Source organism: Bombus huntii, chromosome 7 (assembly GCF_024542735.1).
Source record: "Bombus huntii isolate Logan2020A chromosome 7, iyBomHunt1.1, whole genome shotgun sequence".
Lineage (NCBI taxonomy): Eukaryota > Metazoa > Arthropoda > Insecta > Hymenoptera > Apidae > Bombus > Bombus huntii.
The window spans coordinates 15,158,601-15,183,357 of record NC_066244.1 but is presented as its reverse complement, the minus strand read 5'-3'; the positions used below and the strand labels follow the sequence as shown (position 1 = coordinate 15,183,357).

Here is a 24,757-nt window from a genome sequence, read left to right as displayed (position 1 = left end):
TTATAATACAAAAGGTGATCGTCGTTTTAAACAGGTTCAAAAGATATCGTTATTCGAGATGCTCCACGAAACTTGGACGTGTCTATTTTCAACATATTTACGATCTTCACTTTTACTATAGCTAGCTTCTTAATATTCGTGAAAGTGGAAATGTATCTCGTGATTGAATTCGTATAAAATACACGAAAGTATAAGGGCGCTTGGATAGTTTGAGACTCTATAACGAGTTATAATCCATCGATCGGTGTGAGTCTGAGGGAAACAGAACGTAATAGAAATGAACGAGTATCGATATTTCTAGATGCAATAATATAATCATAATTATTGAAAATGTAAAGATATGCTGTCACGACATTACTAATAGGACAGAAGAACTCGAAGATCGATATTCTAAGAATTCTTATTGAGAAAGAAACTATACGTGAAATTATTAAACGAGGATTATAGCTTGAACTATGTATATCTATATCATCGATGAAATTTTACAAGTTACAAGTTACAAGTTATCGACATCGATAAATTCTGTTGCATAACGGCAACAAATTTGGTAATAAGACAAGCAGCGTTTCGCAAGTAAATCTTACAAATTACAAATAATCTGATTGGGATGGTCGACGTAAGATTGCAAAATTATAAGAAATCAATCTATGATTTATAATTAAAAACACGACGTTAGCGAATTATTCCAGAAAAGGACCTAGAATCTCAATGGAACAAGAAAAGTACTTTTCTTCATCGTCCTAATAGTTAGAAAACTACTGCAAGAATAATGAGTGACATTTCTACGAGGAGTTTAAGATCTCTGATCGAACGTCGCATTATCTACAAACATAACGACGTACAAATCGTCCAGGAGATTCCTGTTGCTTTGCAAACATCTTGCCTAACGCGAAATCGATTTATTAATCCCATTTCTGGACGAAGATTCACGAGACGCTGTATCGTCGCGACAGAGCATGATTCTGTCAGTTCTAACGAGGCATAATGCGATTGCATCGTTTCCTCGCAATTACCAGATTCGAACAGGCTACGCGTGCCCGTGTACCCCATAAACGTTATTGCACGTTAACGCGAACGAACGTGAGTTGTCGGCGGCTCGTGCAGTCACGATTAAATCTTCCGATCGCGAAAAAAAAAGAAAACCGTCACGGCTATTCGTGATCCTTTTGAGGACGACCGCTAATAAAACACGACAGATCTGCTTGGGATAAAAGGAAGCAACGATCCGGTCGCGAATCCGCCACGTTCAAAGATGTAACGAGGATAATTAGAAAGTTCCATGCAATCATGCGATCTGATAATGATGCATTGTGAAAATTTACTCTGCAACGCGTATATTACCTTTCCTTCTGCTTCGTTTTTGAAAATAACGAAACCTTACTTTCCAATTTTCGACTTTCTATATTTTTTCTTTCTTTTTTTTTTTGTAAGATAATGGAAATTTTCCAATGCTTGGAAAAAATATTTGCACACGAGCTTCATTCTCTAACGAAACGTTTTTTTTATCAGATTGTACATTTCAGTTCTAGAATATAAATTTTGTATACTTATAGGAAAATACTTGATGGTGCGAAATTTAACACACTTGGCCTTAATTAGAAGGTATGTAGAAACAGTTGAAAGTACGTAGAAATACATTTTGAATACGAGAAAGTTTGCTTGCTTTTTATCGTTTCCGAGCGTGTGTTGCACAATTTGGAAAAATTCTATTTCTTTTCAACGGTAGATCTCTTAGAAAGTTCTCGCTTTTGAAAATTCCAGTTGTGTATGATGATAGTTGGGTTCCAAGCCTATAATAATATCCACAAGCGTTCCGATAGTATGCTATCTGTTTACAATTACAGAATGCACGTGTAACGACACGATATTGCATGGTATCTGCTCGCTGGAATCCATACGTTTGTCTAGGGAGGATAGAAGCTGCCCGAGGACAAGATATAATGGCTCACGGCTGAGAATGCAGCAAAACGAAACACGCGACCTATCTGTGCGTTACACTTGCACTTACTAACCTCGGTGAAAGCCAAATCGACACATGATCACGCGACTCGAATATTTTCGCAAGATATCGCCGTTACGGAGCAATGAGCCCGGTTAAAAGAATTTTCCCGGAGAATTTCCACGTCCACGGTACAATGCTCCTGATTAACGATATCGCGACGTTGTTTGCTTCTATCAAATCGACGTTTCGTTAAAAATTAACGAGGCAGTTCGTTCCAATCCTCTCGATCTTCCTTTGGAATTGGAAATCTGTGTATTTCTGAGAAAATAGAATTACACGATCGTCTATAAAAATGATAATTTTCCACTTTGATTCGGAAATTATGAAGCAATGATAGTTACAAGTAAAATAATCCTATACTGCGGTAAATAGAACTGTTATGCACATAAACGAGTCTCTTTAACGATTCGTTGATAATCAAACGTTTCGTATGTTTCACAATCTAATAACAACACGCAAAAGCATATGCAAGTGATTAAAAGTAATTCATCTATATACAATAAAATTATATAACATTAGCGTGAATGAGTGGAATACTATGCACAATACGTTATTTACGCAGAAGCCGATGTATCATTATAAGACTATCATCATCAATATCAATCATTTGACTTCTGGAAAGCAAAAGGACACTAATCATACACTTTGCTACTAAATATGAGAGATTTGTATATACACAGAAAGCAGATTTAACACGCGGTATAAAGTTTGATTTCTAAGTAGCTCGTGTGATATAGAGGACAGTGAATGTTTTAATAGTAGCACTGACATAATATGTCACTGGCACAATGGTGTACTAAGAGACGGGCAGTGTTAAGGATAATTTTTCTTGGTCACGAGAATATGTGGAAAACATCGATTCGGTTATCGATACTACCGTTAAGATTCAGCCTTGTACAGCGATACTCTGTCAGCTGATACTGAATGGAATAGAAAATCTATAGCTTGTGCAATTAATACGGAGATCGTGTTCCTGGTCTCGTTACGTCGACAATGAATATTCCGTAATGCGGTGTAACTTTTCAATTTATATTCTATGAATGTGGTTCGTTCCCGTTAGTCTTTGCACAAGGCATGTTTATGGAGCGAGTTAAAGAGACAAAATAGGTTACGAAATATCGGTAAAATAAAGGAAATAATTGAAATGAAGGAAAAGAAATTGAATTGAAAGGGAATTTGAAGAGCGAAGAATTTTTGAACGCGTACGAGTCAGTAGAAAGGAAAACAAATCTATAAATACAGTTGGAAACTTTCGTATAAATTGCTCGAGCATCTTATCTGTTAATTATTTCGTCAAAAAGGTTGATCTTTTTTACGAGAAATAGATTCTTATTTTTATATTGTTTAAAGTAAATCACAAGTTCATATTTTCTGCAACTTTTCTGCTCTAACAATTAGACGCAGTTTCAATTTATCAAAGATAGTGCAAGCGTGTTCAAAATGTGCAGCAAACCGTAGCTGCATTTTGTAATATACTTCATACCCGTTCACACGTAAGACTTAACATACTCATTTCTCACTTTACTCTGTCCTCATACCGAAAGTACGTATCGTTTACTTCTGTAGTCGACTGCCAGAAATATATGAACACGATAAATTTAAGGCGAAATACATTGAAGAACGTTTAAAGTATTTCGCAATTTTCGTTTGAAAAACATCTTACGAATTACTGTTAACAATTCTTTTTAACTAATACTAACAACATCGAAATTATTAGTTCCAAATGAAACGTTTCGTTATTTATTATACATGAAGAGGAAATATTTTACGAAGAACACAATCAGAGACATTTTAAGTCTAAAAATTTGAAGAGATGTTCGAAGAAAAATGGTGTTCAATTGTTACGTTAAAGGGGAAAAGATGGCAATAAAATATAATTCGTCGCGAATCGACATCTTCGTATTGATTACAGCGGACACTTAATGATATTTATGTAACGTATACGACGCTAGAATGTTTCTGTTAAATCGCAACGAAAAGCACTTTCTACTTTAAAATTGCTCTCGGCTTCGTTACATTATACGAAATGCACTCCATGTAAGTCATTAAATGGAGGAAACGCGTTTTAAACGTGACTTTTCCTTCTAAGAATCCAGCGTAATCAAAGCAAGTGAATATGCAGAGATTGTTTTTAACGTGGTTGGCTACACGTCGCGTGTTATCACGAACGTTATAACAATACCATTCCTTTATAAAAATCGATAGAGAACGAATGCTTTCCTTAGAGAATCTTCCAGCGTATAGGAACCTATTAAATTATTTGGAAAGTTCGCAGCATTTTCTACAGTTAATTTATTCCATTATAACTCGACATCATAAATTTGACGAAACTCGAAGAGAAAAGTCTAATTATTAAATGTATTATCGGTCGATAGAAAAGATATTTTCCAACCAGAAAGAAATCATCTTAAATTCCTAAGATTTAATACCCTCTTATGACGATTTGTTTGAAATGTATATTTAGGTAAAGATATAAGAAAGAAGCGGAAGATTATCAAGAGAAATGGCGTGCAAAACGCGCTAATTCTATAAAAATAACGAACTCCTTCATTTCCATTTTCACTATGTATTTTCCAAGCAAATGAATATTAGAAAGAAACACCGTAAGAACATCGTAAAAGTCCAATTACCACGATTAGATAATTCGCGATTTTAATAATCCATTTCCTAATCTCATATTTTCACAATGTTTCTGTCTGCGGGCCTTGGAAAATTGGCGCGAATAATAATTTATTAAACGTAGTAGCATACAAGTTATTAGACCAACCGCTATAACGCGAAATTACGCGGGAATGTGCTGTGTTGCAATTAAATTCAGAACGACCCTCAAGTGCATTCTCGCGAATACTTTCAGCGTGTTCCCCATTACTCTATTTAATAACGATTGTGACAGGATAATCTGTGGGAAAACGTTCCTGAGCACAAGTAGATTTCAAGGCACAATTTACGAACACCATATGAGCGACAAGAATCTTAATGAAGTTTCACGGTGGCGCATTCGAGCCGTTTAATTGATACACTCCATAAGAAGATGCAATTTTAAGACGACGTACTGAAGAAAGTAACAACCAATTTTGTTGAAAGATCAATCATATTTGGTAACTTGGATGATCAAAGGAAGAGCGAATTAGGAACTTAATTAAATCAAAATTAATATATTAACTGGGTAAATTAATGTACTAACTGCTAACTTACTTATATTTACTGTTAACTTATCACTAGATCTAATGCTGCTACTTATCGTCAAATGGTTGCGTAACGTAAAGTAAATATTGTTGTATCGAAATTTGAGGTAACTTGCGAATAATTTTTCATGATCAATCGATGATAAGATCGTATATTATTAAGATAAATAAAAAATACAGGTCCAGTGGAGTAATTTTTTCCAAAAACTCTTCTTTATCTCTAAACATAGGAAACGATACTTAAGATTCATTTAGCGAATTTTGTAACAATTTCCAAGAATTCTCGAAAATGAAAAATTCTTTTCTTCGAAACTAAGGGTCAGCTGTAAAGACCCTTTACTATACCATTATCTAAACATTTGTAAATAGAAACACAAACATATTACGTAATTAAAATCATGTAGAATATGAATATAGGACCCCAAGAAAATACCCAGAATTGAAATAACCAACCCAAGACCTAACAACAAATTGAAATTTCTCAGATTTCTTCATCGAAATTCAACTTTACCTACAATCTTCTCAACTTAGAGTTTCTCCCAAATCACTTGATCCGAATACTAGTTCGTTCGTAACAAAAAACTAACCTTTTTCAAAGTAACGAAGCCAACGAAAGACACCAGAAAAGAATCACCACCATCGATCATCACGGAAAGTCTCGCGGTAAGCAAAACCAACCATCGTCATCTGCTTCATTAATTAACCCAGCAATTTGTTCTGGTTAATTGCACACCCCGTCGAGCTTGGTAAAGTCAGAGGCGTGTCGAGATCCGAAAGCAAAGAGACCGTCAACGAAAACCGGTGGTCGGTCAACCTTCGAACGTAAAAACCACGAGCGGCACGTCAATGCCATCATATTTCGTAGCGAGAAACAAGATATGTCAATTGACGTGCATTTCGCGTGCGCACGGCTCACACATGATAGTTTCGGGTTACCTTGATACAGAATATCTCCAGGCTACGGAGACGTACGCAGGTGCGTGGTGACTTGAGCGAGTCAAAAGCTGCCTGGCTAACGAAAGTAGGCTAAAACGTTAGGTAATTGACTGGAGAAAGAAAAATTGATTCGAGGAACGAAAGCAAGAAATATATAGAGAGATACCAGGGATGGTTAAGATCTAAGAACAATAAAACCCGATTCAAGGATCGAGAATACGCGTTAACTTTCCGTTTCTTCATCTTTCAGCCCAGCGACAGCTGGATCGCAGACATGCATCACCTACGACGCTGTGAATCGCGCCTACATCGAAGCCAGAAAACGCATCAGTAAGTGTTAACAAATAGGGAAGGGAAATAAGCAGTAGATGAAAAAGAATTGTTAATTATAATCGGTGCAAGTAATGAGTTACGCGGGATAATTTACCGTGTCGTTTCGTCTGTATGGAAGTTTCCTCGCGATTCAGTCGCGTTTGTCTTGAAACGATTACACCTCTAGCTCGTTATACCATTCATCCTTGGTTAACGCGTTCTTTGTTCGGTCCCGTTCGCGATCATGCTCACGCACGTTTCGTCGGTTCATGCAGATGTGGCGCAACCCAAGAGCAAAATGTGGCGACCGGAGGATCTGGCTACGGTCGGCGAACTTCTGCTGGATATCAGTTCCAACCTTGCTCAAACGTAAGAACTCGTCTATTTCTCTTTTTTCGTTTCTTACTTATTTCAGGGATTTATCAGTTAGGAGTTTTCTAAGTATCTTCAAGCGAAAAAGATTTTCGGAGAGAATCATTAGAATATTGACGATCCAACTGCTTTTATTCACAAGATTCTAAAAGAGGATCTGAAAAATTTATCTATCGCATCGTGTGAAGCTAATCGTAAGAAGCTCCTTATAAATTCTTGAAAAAAAATTAGATAGTACATTTAACTAAGCGATAGATGTAAAAGAGGGAAATTTGGCATAGGCGGTTGCTGTAATTTGTTACATCGATAGAAAATCACTAGATTCTATTACAACAGATATGGACTAACCTTCGAGGAGATCGAGAAGAGTCTACCTCTAATCGACACTTCGAAGACTTTGATCCGCGATGTGTGCCCAGCTTTCCTAAGCAACGTGGAGTGTCGAGCTGGGAAATATCGAAGAAACGACGGTCTGTGCACGAATTTACAGAATCCAACGTGGGGCTCCACTTTATCCCCTTTCCAAAGGTAAGCCACAGCTATTAAACTCGTTTATCAATATCCTCTGATGACAAATTTTCATTTGTCATATAGATTGATGAGTCCACGATTTGCGGACGGCTTAACAGCACCTAGAATATCGGAAACAGGTCATGATTTACCATTATCACGAGTGGTGTCACGCACCATGCATCCTGATGAGGGTTATCACGATCACGCTGGCACAGTCATGGTCATCGCCTGGGGACAGTTTATGGACCACGACTATACGCTGACTGGCACCCCTCTAGGTACGATTCCAAACCCGATAATTGTCTAGTTATACGGTATAACGTACGTAGAATAAATTAAGGAATGACCAGATTCTGATAGATAGATTCAGGTCCTACAAAATATTCGTTTTGTATATAAGAGTAATATTTATGACGGTTAAAACGACTAATTCGCAAGTTTTATATTTTTCCTACATACTTCTCATTTTGATTTCTGTGGTACAAGTTTTATGATATAGGGAATGATAATTTTAGTATTAGCACTCCGACAATTTCGATAGAGATTTAATAACAGATGTAGAATGCAGTATGAGAAATTGGAAATAGACAGTTACTGTAATATATTCTATCACTAGGGGGCTACCAGGGAAAATCAATAAAATTATAGACGAGCAAATTCTGAAAGCAAGTTCTCCATTTACAAACATTACTTGTGTAGATTTAGAAACACATTTAGAACGCGATATGCTGAATTGTAAATAGACAGTTGCGGTAATATATTCTGTCGCTGAAGGGTTGCCAGACAAAATCAATAAAATTATAGACGAGCAAATTTCCTGCCGGAATTCTGCATTTGCAAACTTTATTCCTGTAGATTTAGAAACACATCTACAACACGATATGCAAAATTTCGTAGAAACATTTGCCATAACTTCTATCGATAGAATTTATACTAAACTTCGATGAAATTCCACGAAACGAAGAAGATCCCTAAAACATACCTACTGTTTTATTAAATTCTAGTACAAAACGAGGAACAAAGCCAGCTGTACATAAACTAGAATCATACACGCATCGATGCAAGACAAATTTCTCTCTCGAGAATAATATCTCGCGATTAATCGACGAAATGACATTACAAGGAATGCCAGACAGACGAGAATGGCACGCTATCCTTAGCGAAGGGAACGGTGACCGAGAATTCGCGAGCAAAGAAAAAAAATGGAGAAAGTAACCGAGCCCCAATTTTCAATAGCAAATTACGTAATCGGTGTCGTTTGGTTGAGTTACATCAGCGTGTGCACGGGACGGCTCGTATATAGTAAACGTGTTATAGCAGACGTAGACAGCTCTCAAGCCCTTCTACGTCGAATATTTACCGTCTATCGAAACTAGGGTAACAGCCAGAGAAAGCGAACGATTGCCAGTCAGATAAACCGGTAGGCCGATCATGTGACTACCGTGGTGAAGTTTCCACGGGCCGTACGATCCACGCCAAAATCGCATGCGTCCACACGTTGCTCTCCTGGAACTTGGCAATTAGTGGCACCAGCAAGAAAGCGGTTGCTATTTTGTTGGTATATGGCAATTAATTGGATTGAATCCACGATACGAAATCAGCGACAGTGGTTCGATAGACCCGCGATAGCGAAACACGTATCGCGTTGGAAAATGAGAATTTCCTGAATTTTTTTCGGGTCGAATGGATTTGCGGGTTAATTAATTATTTTAGAGTTTCAGTTTTGTGCGTTTCCAGAGATTACTGATAGGTATTCAAGACTTTATAATTGTAGTAACAATTATGGATTTGAACTGTTGAAAACTTTCAGATGGTTAGATTTTTTATAACTTAGATTTTAATGCTTGTATTTAGAAAACAGGTGTAAGTACTTTTGATAAAATTAATGTTTATGTTTATTGTAAGAAAAATACGATCGTGTAATTGTAAATGATCTGCACAGAGTATACTTGAAGCTAGTGGTTGCTGTGTTAAATCGCGATGATTAGTATACGCATAGTTATCCTTCGATTACGATAATATGATTGATGTTACCTATGAAGTAATTCAGAATTTCTTTACTAAATTTTTAAGCACATTGAAAGAATTTCTTATCGACGATCACTTCTACCGAAGTACATATTGCGTCATTTATAGTGGAACGTATTACGATTATTATACATATTATAGAACACTCGTTTTATGTTCACTGTACGAAATAATTGCGAAGATAAACATCCATAGTGCATTACACTGCTCATTAATAATTAATACGTGTAAATGACGATATGAATAATCATACTCCATATACAAATGTTCCTCATAACGATAGAACAAATCTAAACCATCGTACCAACGATCTTCAATCTTCTTCAAACGGTTACACGCTCTTTCGATGAACGACGATTACCTATCCATTAAACGCGACAGAACAAGGCAACTCTTATCGCAATCTTAAAGGGGCAAGAATTAATTTATGACTTAAGACAACCATCTAATCCAGCTATATATATAAAGAACTTAACAAATACCATCAAGACAATGGGAATTAAGCGAAGTAAAAATTTAAATCGATCATCAACCGCTTAATCTACAAACAGCCTCGCGTGCTGTCTCTTACGTTACTATTCTATCTCGCCTGAAAAATCATTTCCAACATTATGGTACTCGGTATGAGAACAGAATCGAATTCTAAAGATAATGATTCAAATTAATCCTCGTTGGTTTGATGAGATGTTGTCAGGAGGCGAGATAAATTGTTATTGTCCAGATGCAACGTATCAATTTTCTGCTTACTTTATTTGGTAATGATATTATGAAAAAAGGCTTCTTCCGAATGAAAACGTAAGAGATTGCGTAAATTTTCGTTTATTGATTTTATCTATTAGTAACGACAACGTTCCTTTATCGGCAAGCTTATTCCATGACAAGCAATTTACGTAAATTATCCATTAGGGATTTGCATTAAATATTATCCAAATATACCTCTTAAATATATTAGGCTACACCAATTTGGACATTTCATATATTTTTGCACATAGTGTCGTGTCAATTGATGAACGAAAATTGCAAATAAAATGTCACGTCAATTTGCCTAATTGGCCCTTAACACAGTAATAAACTACGATTTATGCAAATTCTCGAAAAATTGACCTAAAGGAAATTCCTAAAAAATCCTTATTAAAAGAACAATGCTTGCATGAAGATTTATGTCACTTTTTTACGCTCTCGCGTGCTGTTTCTTACGGTACAATTTTATCTCATCAGAAAAATCATTCCCAACGTTACGGTAGCGAGTTTTGCGGTTCTCGGTTCACGCCTTCGAATCTTCCCACGTAAGCCACGAACGGGAAACGATGTATCCATATCGCGGGCACATCGACATGGAAAGTATACACGACGCTCGTGTAACCACTGTCGCGGTGGAATTAAATAAATTACGCTATCATAACAGTAGACCAACGGCTAGCTAAGGCCATATCGTATGATCGATGAGCTGGTATTCCACTTGTAGATCCCCTGAACCGAAACGACCCGGAGGAATGTTGCCATCGGCCACAACACCTGAAGAATCCGTACTGCAACGAGATCCATATACCGGAAGACGATTATTTCTACAGGCTGTTCGGCGTGAAATGCATGGACTTCGTTCGCGCCTTTCCAGCCGTTCGACCTGGTTGCAGACTTGGCTCCCGTGTGCCTTTTAATCTTCTGACAGGTGTGCTTGACGGGAACACCGTCTATGGTATCTCGGAATCATTCGCCAGGTAATTGATTCTTTGTCTTAATGTTGATCGTCGAGAGTTTCGTTGGGTGGTCTTTCGAAATGATTTAAATTCGTGATTTTGACACAATGGCGATCCTAATTCAGTTGAGAAGGTAAATGGCTTTCGTAGGTTTATAGGTTATAGGTTAATTAGGTTTACTGGAAGCTAACGTTTTATAAGTTAATGGTTTTATGTCATGCATAAATTTCTCTAGCAATTTTTAAGCTTTTCGACAGTCCTATCCAATTAAAAGTTCCTTCGTCCATGCCATCTTTCACCGAGGCCTCTCAAATCCGAGTATTTGGTTTCTACTAAATGTACTTCTTCTACTAAGTGTGTTTTTCTCTAAAAGAATCACACTTCCTCGTTCTTCCACCATAATTGTATCGTCGATTTTTCCTTAACGAGCCAAACAACAATTCGTTAATAACAGCAAAACGTGTTCAATGATAATCGAACGACTTGCAACACGTCTGTTCGAAACTCAAAGCTGTGCCGTCCGTTACGTCAGCTTGGACAATAAATCAGCATTACGTTGTTCTACATTTTCTAACGTGTAGTCTATGTGTATACATTCTGTTCCTCGCACTTTCTAGTCCGCTCGCATTATGAGATCCACGATTACACAATCGGGAATCGAGGGACTCTTTCATCCTCTGATCCAGTTGAATTCGGACCATGTTTCACTTTGGGCTGTGGTTAGATGCGTGTTCTGTCGGACGAAACATCTGTAAAACGCAATGCATGTTCTCCCAACGATCTACGGTGGCTACGAAAAGTATTTGCACATACTTTTATGTTCCAATGAAGCCTTCTTCCATCATATTTTACAGCAAAGTTTTGTAACGATGTGAAAGTACTACCAAATGATACGAAACTAGATACACCTGAACCTAATTAATACGTAAATACTATAATAATTGCAATTGTGTGTAAATACTTTTTGTAGCCATTATATAATATTTGATTGTTCTGATACATTTGTCAGAACGACAGATGGTCGGAACAAAAATGAACTGTAATCACAGCCTTAGGCGAGATAATCTCACTAATATGCGCGTGTTATTACTAATAATTTATTAATACGTATCATATGTGAATAGAGAAACGTTCGAGACACGTCCCTTTTGTTTCCATTTCCAGGAAGCTCCGCGCTGGTTATGGAGGATTGTTACGCATGAACCCAGTGTTCTCGGAGTATGGTTTGAAGGATTTACTGCCACTGAAGCTGGACATCCCCGACGAGGGCTGCACTCGACCGAATCGATCGATGTACTGTTTCGAAGCGGGTGAGTCTTTTCAATGTAAATATTTCGCAACCAAATGAGTCGCGAATTTTACTATCGATTCTAAGATAGTTGGTTGGTTTCTGGATAGTATCGGTTTTAACTTTATCCAGTTTCTATTATAAAAACTATCCAAGGACTCGTTTTTGCTTTTTCTTTCACAACGTTCCTTTTGAAAAAAGAATTGTTCTCCTTTTGATAACTTCGAGATTCTTTTAGAAAGTTACAAGTTTGTTGTAGTATTCTTGAGAGTAATGAAAAATTGAGTGACTGTCTGAATTGTAACATTCGTATCTTAATACATTTCGTCCGGATGATGTCATAAGACGTCAAACCAGGTGAACCTGCCGGACGGTTGATGCTGATGTCTTAAGACTCAAGACCTCATTAATAACGCTCGACCAGTGCTCGTTCAAGTCCTCAGGTCAACTTTGAAAAATGTCTCAGGATCAGTGTGTTAAATCTAGATTATTCAACGTCCATCCACTTTTGAAGTCATTCATATCATTCTGAGCAGTCCATAAAGTACTATGTATCGCATTCTACAAGTATATTTACTTGCACACAACAATGCCGTATAGAAACGTAATATAGTGCTTCTTAAATTCTAACGCTATAGAGAGAAACAGATAAAAATAATTGTCTCAGACTTAGAAAGCTTCCAGTTCGTTTGACCTTCGATACTAATATTCTTCAAAATTAATAATCGGAAGAAATTTTTTCTCTCCATTTGATCTTCAACGAAAAACAATGAGGAAATCAATGCGTCTTTCTTTTCTTCGATTGATTTTCAACGCATGATATTTTTCAAAATTAACCAAGTAATCATATCAAGAAACCTTTTTCTCTTTCTTCTGCTTTTGTCCAATGACTGGACGAACGATTAATCACACGACAATCGAATCAAACGTACAAACGCCGGATCTAATCTCTAATCATCTGAGAATCGAGACTCGCCGGCATTGTAAGCAATGAGAAGTGAAAAACGTCGAATACGCCGGCGCCGCACGATTTTATCTCACCCCTGGCGTGTTCACCGGCCTGGGAAATAGTTTTCCCACGTTGTGCTCAACCAATCAGAAAATCGTGGTTATCCTACGCGATTATCGTGCTCGTGTACAAGACGAAATATGTAACATCTGTTGCAACTGTTCGATGCATTAACCTGTATTAGTTCCATCGATCTATGTTTCTGGTTCACGTTAGAATTGATATTTCTTCCGACAGAATGTTCAAAATGAACGATTCATAATTTTTCATAGAAACTTTATATACGACACTGTAATGATTTTAGACTCAAACGCATCAGATCAAACGACGTTACACAGCGAATTATCGGCTTTCGTAACAGAAATAGAAGGCGAGAAGGCCATTCTTCAGCAAAGCGATGGTCCTATTCATAGAACCGCCACTACGAAAAAGTGGTTTCAAGATTTCGGAATAGTATTATCGTCATGGCCAGGATTGAGTTCTGATCTGAAAGAATAAAATCCGTGTAGGCGTATATTCCAGACGAAACATTAAATAGGTTAGTGAGTAGTGTACCTAACAGATATCGGCAACAATCTCTTGCAGACTGTTCACCAGAAATTATTAGAAGACGAAAAAATTCTAAGCTAACGTCTACTTAAATTCCTATGTTCTCTAAAACACACAACAATCGCAAGCTTTTGGATGATAGTACGCTGGTCGCTGCAATTTCTTTCCAATGCAAGTTTCGTTCCAAGCTAAGTTTAAACTAGCGCGCCAAATTATTACATTCTACGAAACGCGTAATAATTTCAAATTTTTGGCCGGTAATTTACCTTACGTTCTAGTTTCTTTAATACGAGTTTCACGTTCCGATAGCTCTGGATTTTAATCTCAACATTAACCACGATGTTTTGCGTAATATTCGCTTTCGATCGAAAGCGGCGTAACCACGTGACGGGGCAACAGCGAGAAAAATGGATTGTCTCGCGTGGTCGAATTTGTTCGAGACCATGGTTATTTACGAAAAGAAGTAGGTCACGTGTCGCTGCCGGATAAAATGATAATAGGGATCGCATTATGTATAATACGGAACAGTGTCGAAATTCGCGTGGAAATTCTGCCTCGCATTCTGCCTCGTCGAGTCAAAGAACGGCGATGGTTGCTCGACCGAACAATTATCGGCGTGTAACGCGATGTGTAACCGAGAAAGGGAGTGGTCCATAATCAAGGTCGACGACTTCATTCGCAAAGTTGTCGTAACAAAATGAAAGCCTGGTGTATTCGATAATCTATAATACCATGTGCATTTCGTTAAGTTCTAGCGATTCCTAACTATTCAACAACAGTCACGATGAATGTTGAATTCAAATTGTGAATCTGTTGCTAATAACTGGGGAAAACGAGTTATTTCGCCACTTGAATTTTCGATCTCTTGAATATGAAACTTGTTTCATTTATGGATTTCCATTTTTTAGAACGTCGTATCGTTTCCGTTAAAAATAATATTTACATTTGCAAAGACTAAAATCAAATTCTAATGGATCCAGGCTGGAATTGATTTGCATTTGTTAACTTTTAATTATCGTTCTGCATGCTTGACAAATTAATAGGTGAAAATTTCCCCCTTTTATTTCTATCGTTTATCGCACGAAAATTGATTCTATTCTAGAAAATCACGATAGTAGAAATTATTTTACGTTACATACTAACGCGTTGCTTGGAAATCTTTTCTTACATTTTCACGAATTTTGTATGGTTCTCGTGAAACTTTCTTTCTTGAAAGGAATATTTGAATTAACTAATCTATGTTAATAATATGAAAATATAAAAGATTCGTATTTCTAAGCTAATAATAATAAAATTAGCTAATAACAAATAACACAATAATTAACCTAAACAGGGAAGTGAAGAAATCAAGGGAGAAAAGGAAATTCTTCCAGTTGATGTATAAACGGTAGAATGCGGTTGTTCCACTTTGTTACAGGAAAAATCATCTATTTTTCATCGGTCACGAGCAACATTCTTGCTGAACATACCGTAACTTTTGCCTTCAGGTGAGATAAGAGTGAATGAGCAACTTGTGCTAACCTGCATGCATACCTTGATGGCGCGAGAACACAATCGAATAGCGAAGACCTTGATTCAAATTAACCCTCATTGGGACGACGAGACGCTGTACCAAGAGGCAAGACGAATCGTCATTGCTCTGATTCAACATATCACCTACAACGAATTTCTGCCCATTCTACTTGGTAAAGATGTCATGGAGAAATTTGGCCTTCTTCTTGAGAAAAATGTAAGAGATGATACGGTTGCCTGAATTCCGATTTACACAAACTGATATTTTTCTGAATACCATTAAAGAGATAAAATCTATATATTCCAAAGAGCGTTTGAACTTCGCCATGAATATTTTGAACTTTGGACTTCACTTTAAATATTTTATACTTCGAAATTTATTTTGGATATTTTCTATATTTTTGCATATCAAACGCATTCTGTACATTTTTGCGCGTTTAAATTTTCCATAAATGCATAAACATTCACAGACATAGTTTGTAAATATTTTTTAATTTAGAATATTGAAACAATACTTTTAGATTTCTATTCGTTCAAAGTTGATTCCTGTGATCAGCGATTTCGGTTTTTCCCATCCACGAAAAATGAAATATCGTAAAATTTCATAATCGTATGTACGTTTCATTTCTTATAGGTATACTGGGACGGTTACGACGAAAGCGTGAACCCAGCAGTGATCGATGCTTTCGCTGCTGCAGCCTTCAGATTCGGCCACTCGTTATTGCCAACGGCAGTGGAAAGATGGAGCAAAGCTCATAAATTCATCGGTGAGTTAGAATGCAAAATTTCAAGACCAAGGAGTAAACCTCGAATCCTCAGATAATTAAATTCTGACGATAATTGTTTCTTTAAAGCCTCGAAGAGACTGTCAGACTTAATTAGAAGACCGTTTGACCTGTATCGTGCTGGAGTTTTCGACGAGTACGTCATGGGATTGATGAACCAAGTTGCTCAAGCTATGGACGACTCTATCACGCAAGAAGTATGAAATATTCTTTTATATACATACAAAGTGAAAAGAAGTCAGAGAAATACTTATTCATATAAATTCTAGGTGACGAATCACTTATTCAAAAAAGTTGGAGCTAAATTTGGACTGGATTTGGTCTCGTTTAACATGCAACGAGGTCGTGAATTTGGTATTCCAAGTTACATGGAATTCAGGTTGGCACATTTCGCTAGAGATATTCAGTTTATACAAATTTACAGAAACTTTATAAAAACATACGGTTCGCAGAAACCCACCTTAGATACTTAGTTTACACAAACTTATAAAATATTCGGTTGGCAACTAAGTGATTGCGGATTTTGTCATTAGATGGCAATGCCAGAATCCGCAGTCACTTGGTTGACAAACCAATATATTTAGAAAGACAAAGATAATTCGTGGAAATTGTATAAATATATTTCTATAAATTTTAATAAATCTCTCAAACTAAAAAGCTACCTATTCTCATTCTACTTCTCAGAAAATTCTGCGGACTTCCATGGGCAGACACCTTCGACGAACTACACGGTTCCATGCCAAACGAGACCATCAAACGCTACAGCTCGATCTTCGAGTGAGTATTATCCGTATACCCATCCTCAATCTCTATTTATACACGATTCAGCCAAAATTCGAAACATATTCCAAACATTCGAATCCTAAATCAATCGCAAAGAACACGGACGGCTTATGATGTCAAAACAGATTATTCATTGAATCATCGATAATCCATTACGTAATAATTCAAATCGATGCTAATTTGCCTCGCGTTAAACATTCTAAAACACGTTATAATCATCGTTTCTAGGGAATGAATATAAAATCCCCGGAAATAACGGTGCGTATTTTAATTCGATGTTTAGTCGCCCAGCTGACGTGGATCTGTGGTCCGGTGGTGTGTCCGAGAGGCCACTTCCGGGTAGCATGCTCGGTCCAACCTTCGCCTGTATAATCGCCACGCAATTCAGCTATTCCCGTCGTGGTGACCGATTTTGGTACGAGTTGCCGAATCAGCCATCGTCCTTCACTCTCGGTAAGAAACCTTTTCAATCGAGAAACTCGAATAAATTGGAATTTATGGGTACGGCATGGAACGAGAAAGATCGCTAACCATGGTATTCTTGCATAGCGAAATTCGTCAATTAACGATATCAGAGAACTGACAAGTTACGATTCGTAGACTACGAACTGCTTCCTTGCAAGTTTGCAATCTTAGAATTTCAAAATTTTGCAATTTTAGCGGATTAAGTAATAAGCTCGTTCGCCTTTCACCAGCCTGTACGTTTCGAAGAATCGCGTAACAATTATTTAACGAAGGTAAAGATACAGATGATTGAATTTTTTGGTGAGAAATACGTATTCGCGAAGAAATGGAATAAACAACAACATAAGCGACTCTGCTGATCGCATTACAAGCATAAAAATAAGAACACTCGACGTTGTCACGTGCTATCTTAAGAAAACGCAAGAAACGAACTTATTTTGCTCGATCTAATAGAATCTTGCTATTTTAGAATCGAATTCGGAATTTCATAATTTAGAAATAGAATTTTAGAATTTCATAAAGAACCGAATGTTAAAATTACTCGGCTGCAAAAAAAAAATAATAATAAAAAATTGTGACTTATTCTGTGTATACAGTATAACGCTTCCTATTAATTATATCCAATAAATTAAACGAAATAATTATTGTTTGAACGTTTTCTGCTATCAATTCTGAAGTATGTTTTCTTTTCTAGATCAACTAAACGAAATTCGCAAAGTGCAGCTCGCTAGAGTGATCTGCGACAATACGGACCTGATCGACACCATACAGCTATATCCCATGGTGTTGCCCGATCATGAAATGTAAGTAAGACGCCGTGGGTTGAATTCGAAGAGGTTACAGACATTTGTGGCTAGTAAAATGTGTTGCGAAGATTCGATTACCGGCTCGGAGGAGATTGAATGTCGTTTTGAAGATCGTAGGTCGATTCGAATTGTACTATTAGTGAATTACATCGTTAGAATTGATCGAACTGCACGAGCAAGGTAGAGAATGAAAGTAACGTTTAATTTCATTGCGTGATCAAATCAACAACCTATTTGTCTCGTAATGCATCCTCCAACGATGATTTTAGGGACACGTTCTTTCACTGAAATATTCTTCTTCTTCTTCTTCTTCTTCTTCTTCTTCTTCTTCGTTCTTTCACGATATTACTTGTTTCTATAACATTTGTTACTGTTATTTATTATACGCTGTGTTCTATCTATTATATATTATATTTATCGTTGACGCGATTATTCTGTTCCTAATAACGTTTGATTTCCACGACTACTATTAGACATTTTAATATTTTATACGAACCAGTCAGAAGCAAAAATAATTTCCGAATTCAGTCAAATTTCAGTCAAAGTTTTATGAAATCGAGTCGATCGATTTGTCTCTTCAGTTCGTATAACAGTTTGCTACTAAAATTAATTTATCTGAAAATAGACCAATAAGTTGCATCAAACCGAACATAATATCCAAATAATTAAACCAATAAATTTATGATAAGCCGAACTTCACATTTTTAGAACACAACCTCGGCAGGAAATTTTAAGCGTTCTTCACAAAAATGTATACAGACTATTGCAAGATTATCGCACATTATTTTTTCCTATTAACGTCCGTCGTTCGTCCGTTTAGTTCACAACGAAATCATCGAACCTATCATCTGAAATAACGCAACTCGTATGTCACCTTGCAGAAACCCACGAGTACCATGTCGAAGCGGCGTGCTACCAAGCATGGACCTGAGCAAATGGGCGGAATTCCCGACCGCGAATCAAGCGCAATACGTGAGTAATCTAGCGGACAACTATCAAGCATACGGAAAGTAAAAAGGCTGTTTTTTAGAAGTAAAATTTAGAGAACCTACCGCCTAGACGAAAGACCACCACCATGTAGTGAACAAGTCACGAGCCAAGAAGCACGACACTTAGCCAACCCCTTTCACCCTGAGACACACGATTACGGTACTGTAGAATAGCGAAACTATCGACATGCTAGTCTGCATGTTGCATTTCGAATCAGCTTAGGGATCACAGAGGTAGACGAACAGTTCTAGCATCCGAATAGAACCCGCCCCCCTCCCTCCTCTAGCGACCTTAATTAATTAGTATACTCGATAAAGACACTTAATTTATTGCCAGGCTAGAATTATAATTTATATTCAATATAAATTATGATTTTTTCCGTTGTAGTTTCTTTGTTTTCTTTTTATACATGTTTTATACGTAAACGGATGTGTAAAGATAATATAATTAATTTTAAGGAATTCCGTGACGTTTAACGATTTAGAAGTCGATGACTTTCTATCTATATACAGTGATGGAGGAAAATATCGCTATAGACCGGAGTTTCTTGTAAAATCTTGTGCGAATCTGTAAAATTTATCGCTGATTCCTTGTTCAATCTTTTTGTGAGATGCGACCATCGGGGCTGAAATTCAAATTTATCGTAATTGGTTGTCGTTAAACAACTGTAGAAGTATGTAAGGACAGACGAACTACTTTTACCGGAATGTAAAATTTCGATCGTCGATTTAGTCGATTCTGTAAATATTCTGGAACGTATACACGGGCAGAAGTGGAATTTTGCAACGTTGAAACAGAAGTTTTGGTTGCTTGTAGCGGTTATTCGAAGTAAAGATTCCACGTAACTGTTTCAAGAAACGAAATCGATGTCGCAAACGCTGCCAATTCTCGCCTGTTATGCCTTACAAAAACATTTGAATAAAGAATTGTGTATTTTAGAAATTCACCTAGAATTTTATGAGATACGCTTGTCTGTGCTAATACTTTTGTTCATCGCTATATCTGTACATACGTTACGATCCAATTACAATTTTGTAACGTGCCTTTATAATAACAGATTTACGAAAAAGCGTAGTGCGACACGATCATCGAATTTTCGCATATTGCTTGCGTATTACAATCGAGTCGAACGAGGGAAGGAGATTCAAGTGATCGAAGTTGCAAATAATATGAATTCGTTGCGTAATGGCGGTACGCGACAGGGGCGCGTTCACGTAGGAACAACTTCCACGCCGACTGCTTTTAATAATCACTCTCGAAGTACGTTAGAAACTGATACAATAGAGAGAATTTAGCTGTGCCTGTGTCGCGTTGTGTCACAGTCGAAACCAGTTGCAAATGATTGCACGATTCATATGGATTAACAAAGATTGCGAAACGGACGACGACTCCCTTTCATTCAACTTCACTTCGTTTGTCGTTAGTTACCTAATAGAGAAGTAAATATACGCGAAATCGTCTTCATATTACGAGAATATCACGGTGGTAGGCCATCGCGCGTTTTATTTCTCAATACCTGTCGAATACTCCAATTTTATTTTCGCGGTGGGCAACCATTTTCTACGAATTTTATTTTTCCATTGATTTGGAACAATTTCAAATGTCAGAACACGTTACTTGATATACGGTTGTCAAAATCGTGATTACAATTTTTTCACCCTCCAATTCTCGTTACGTACGTATCTTACGTTTCGGATATTCCAAATTTTTTACGTATTACATAACCGAAGTAATCGTTTAATGGAATCCACGAAATGTTCAGTCTTATCGTTTTGCACTATTAAAGATGAAAATGAACAAAAATTCAAGCTATGAGAATTGAGGGGTTTTAAGTCTTTTGATGAAATTATTCGGATCAAGTATCTACGATGAATCGTGTCTGTATCATGAGTGGAAAATTGTAGCTCTACTATCGTCACACATCTCCCAGATCTCTCTAGAACGACTTTTAGTACCATCAATGTTTCTATTTCCCTTTCTTACTTAGCTATCCTTACATCGAATCCTTAATTTATTCTTCGTACGTAATAAGTGCGGATTTCTCCACCCTTCAACTTCTCACAAACGCATAAAAATCCGCAGTCCAGTAATAACTCCTACACAATGTACATAATAGCACGTAACAAAAGCGCATTCCCTCCATGAAATAGCACCAACACGGGTAGCACATTTTTACTAGTGTCCATTCTCTAGTCTTTCTCTCTATCACGATAAATACAATTTTTCCCCTGAAATAAAGAAAAAAGAAGAAAGAAAAAAATACGAAAAAGATCATAAAGCAATCATAATCATAAAGCATTTTTGTCTCCAATTTTTAATAGAATTTCTAACAAAATTGGAGATTTGGTTTTATTCCTTTATACAAAAGAAGAAGAAAGAAAAAAACGCGAAATATCATAACCATCCATCTGTCTTCGATATTTTGATAAAATTGAAGATTTTTATTTTCTCGTATAAAAGAAACAAAAATACTAAAGGAGTGAAAAAAATAATAAAGACTTCGTTCCTATTTGTAATTTTTATAAATAACATTTCTAACGGAATCGCGACATGGAAACACGAGTTTTGAGTTTGTAAACGCGGAGAGGATCTTGACAGGTTTCCCACAATATTCTACGAAGGATTATACGATGCACGAGCACCTACAAATGTAAACCTATTGTACTATAGCGATTGGTGGAGGAGCACTTGCTTGATGTACCAAGAGAGCCAACGAGACCGGAAAAGGTGCGGAACCAATACGACAGACAACAGGTTTTGCGACTCTTCTTTGAGAGCATTAACGGCATTGCTTCGTATCTGGGATTCAGAAAATAATCGCGCACCAACGACTAAGTATGGAGCACCGAGGGTGAATCACAATCGCACAGAGATTATATTTAATTTTCTCGAACAGAGAGTATATTTATGTCACTCATTTTCCACTTATATATGTTCGATGTCGAGAAAAATGCTTGTGATCAATTTACATGATTTTATAATAGCAGAAGAAGTTTCTTTTATTATAAGTATTTTTGTTTAGATTATATAGAGTAAATAATACGCATTGTCGTGTTATCAACGTTGTACGAAGAGAAGAGAAATAAATTGTTTCGTTCACCCTCGTACTGTCACGCACATTCGAGCACTTTAAGACACTGCCCATTTATATTTATGTTCCATGAAAATATTGACAGAGTTGACGATAATTCTAACGCAGCAAGTATCGTACCAAGCACGTAGCTAGCATAAGCAACACGATTCAACACACATTATCAAAGTCTGCGAACATAATTTTAACTCCATGAACATCTTCGCATTAAGAATACTGCGTTTGGATCCTTCAGAGCTAATATCAGCCAAACAACCTACTTAAGCCGATGAAACTTCGAGCCATAAATAACTACCCTTTTATAGGATTCAACGATCACCTTGGAGAGAGGGTTAACAACTAATACACTAGCGCTGAAACACTTAGTAATTTATACGATACTATACATATTTTATATCCATGTGGCTTCCTTCTTATACGATCGCGTATACAATTTATCGAACCAGTACGTTCTTTTTTCTATCGTCGTTATAGGCGTACCACTTTTTCCCCATCCTCTTCTACCCTGTCTTCGTTTAATTTTAGTATACAAATAAGAGAAAAGGCGAAATGTGGAGCGTGAATCTAGCATTTATCTCAGTGTTTGCTTCAAGTGTTATTGTATTATTATATACAATGTATATACACGCGTGCACGATGGCTCATGGAATAAATTTCAAATTACGCAAGACTATACGATTGTTTAAAGCGAAGATAGAGAAAAAAGGGAACGGCGATTTCTGAGCCACTGTACACTCGTAATCTTTTAGTTTGTAATTGAATTTTGTACAGTTTAAGTATCGTGAACGAATAAAGTCACATTAACGAGAGTGCCATTTATGGAACCTTCATCGATTTTGTGAATTTTCCTTTCTCTTTCTTTTTCTATCTCTTATTTATATTATCATTACGATATTTGATTTGTCGTTGGACGAATCGAATGTTGGGTAACTTGGAAAATCGTTAGTGGCATTTGGAGTTTTCGCGTTGTTCTATGCAGTAGCACGGTAAATATTTCACCACAGCGAGTTACACGGCGAGCACGTAAAATTTACTACCGATGTCGAGGGAGAATGATTTACAAGGTAGTTAAAAGCAGCACCTACGTTTCTTGTGCACCGACTCGTCCGATCGAAAGCACAATGTGAAATGACCTACGAGCATTCGTACTTGAAACATCTGTCTAGCATTAGATTATTTGGAAAGTTCGTGGCGTTTTTCACGGTCGTTATATATCTCTGTATATTTCAGCATCTGAACTAAACTAAATCGACCGTACTTTTCGTAAATTTATCAACTTTGTTACTTCAATACATGTTCAGGCTACAATTTAAAAAAAAGAGGAAAATGGAACAATTGACTAACTACAAAAAAAATTCTTTAAAAAATATTCATATCATCATTTTTATCTACTTTTTAATTTATTGAATAGCTTAAATGATAAGATGGAGTTCATCACAAATTTGAATACATGATCAGTCTACAATTTAAAAAAAAAAAAAGAAAATGGAACAATTGACCAACTATAAAAAACATTCTTTAAAAAATATTCATATCATCATTTTTATCTACTTTTTAATTTATTGAATAGCTTAAATAATAAGATGGAGAAGACAATTGTTCATCACAAATTTGAATACATGATCAGTCTACAATTAAAAAAAAAAAAGAAAATGGAACAATTAACTAACTACAAAAAAAATTCTTTAAAAAATATTCATATCATTATTTTTATCTACTTTTTAATGTATTGAATAGCTTAAATGATAAGATGGAGAAGACAATTGTTCATCACAAATTTGAATACATGATCAGTCTACAATTAAAAAAAAAAGAAAATGGAACAATTGACTAACTACAAAAAAATTCTTTAAAAAATATTCATATCATCATTTTTATCTACTTTTTAATTTATTGAATAGCTTAAATGATAAGATGGAGTTCATCACAAATTTGAATACATGATCAGTCTACAATTTAAAAAAAAAGAAAATGGAACAATTGCCTAACTACAAAAAACATTCTTTAAAAAATATTCATATCATTATTTTTATCTACTTTTTAATGTATTGAATAGCTTAAATGATAAGATGGAGAAGACAATTGTTCGTCACAAATTTGAATACATGATCAGTCTACAATTTAAAAAAAAAAGAAAATGGAACAATTGCCTAACTACAAAAAACATTCTTCAAAAAATATTCATATCATCATTTTTATCTACTTTTTAATGTATTGAATAGCTTAAATGATAAGATGGAGAAGACAATTGTTCATCAAAAATTTGAATACATGATCAGTCTACAATTTAAAAAAAAAAGAAAATGGAACAATTGACTAACTACAAAAAACATTCTTCAAAAAATATTCATATCATCATTTTTATCTACTTTTTAATGTATTGAATAGCTTAAATGATAAGATGGAGAAGACAATTGTTCATCAAAAATTTGAA

At 36.2% G+C, this 24,757-nt stretch overlaps 2 protein-coding genes across 5 annotated transcripts in view; one reads left to right on the top strand and one right to left on the bottom strand.

Moving 5' to 3' along the window:
- Positions 1 to 24,757, bottom strand: part of LOC126867871 (centrosomal protein of 290 kDa-like) — a 130,356-nt gene that overhangs the window by 87,143 nt on the left and 18,456 nt on the right. The gene's annotated exons all lie outside the window — the stretch shown is intronic.
- Positions 6,652 to 23,161, top strand: LOC126867882 (chorion peroxidase). 4 transcript variants are annotated; one of them, XM_050622928.1, is made up of 14 exons: positions 6,652 to 6,804; positions 7,144 to 7,335; positions 7,402 to 7,598; positions 10,814 to 11,066; positions 12,210 to 12,355; positions 15,379 to 15,620; positions 16,038 to 16,170; positions 16,258 to 16,385; positions 16,458 to 16,567; positions 16,873 to 16,965; positions 17,255 to 17,424; positions 18,131 to 18,239; positions 19,124 to 19,214; positions 21,903 to 23,161. In XM_050622928.1, exons 1-14 carry the CDS (start codon positions 6,680 to 6,682, stop codon positions 22,047 to 22,049), a joined length of 2,136 nt encoding a protein of 711 aa, XP_050478885.1. In that variant the 5' UTR covers positions 6,652 to 6,679; the 3' UTR covers positions 22,050 to 23,161. The 4 variants fall into 4 exon arrangements, 3 of the variants coding, with proteins under 3 accessions (XP_050478885.1, XP_050478887.1, XP_050478886.1); XR_007690448.1 differs by having other exon boundaries at positions 6,653 to 6,804; positions 19,124 to 19,391; positions 21,903 to 22,037; XM_050622930.1 differs by lacking the exon at positions 21,903 to 23,161 and adding an exon at positions 19,273 to 21,492 and having other exon boundaries at positions 6,653 to 6,804.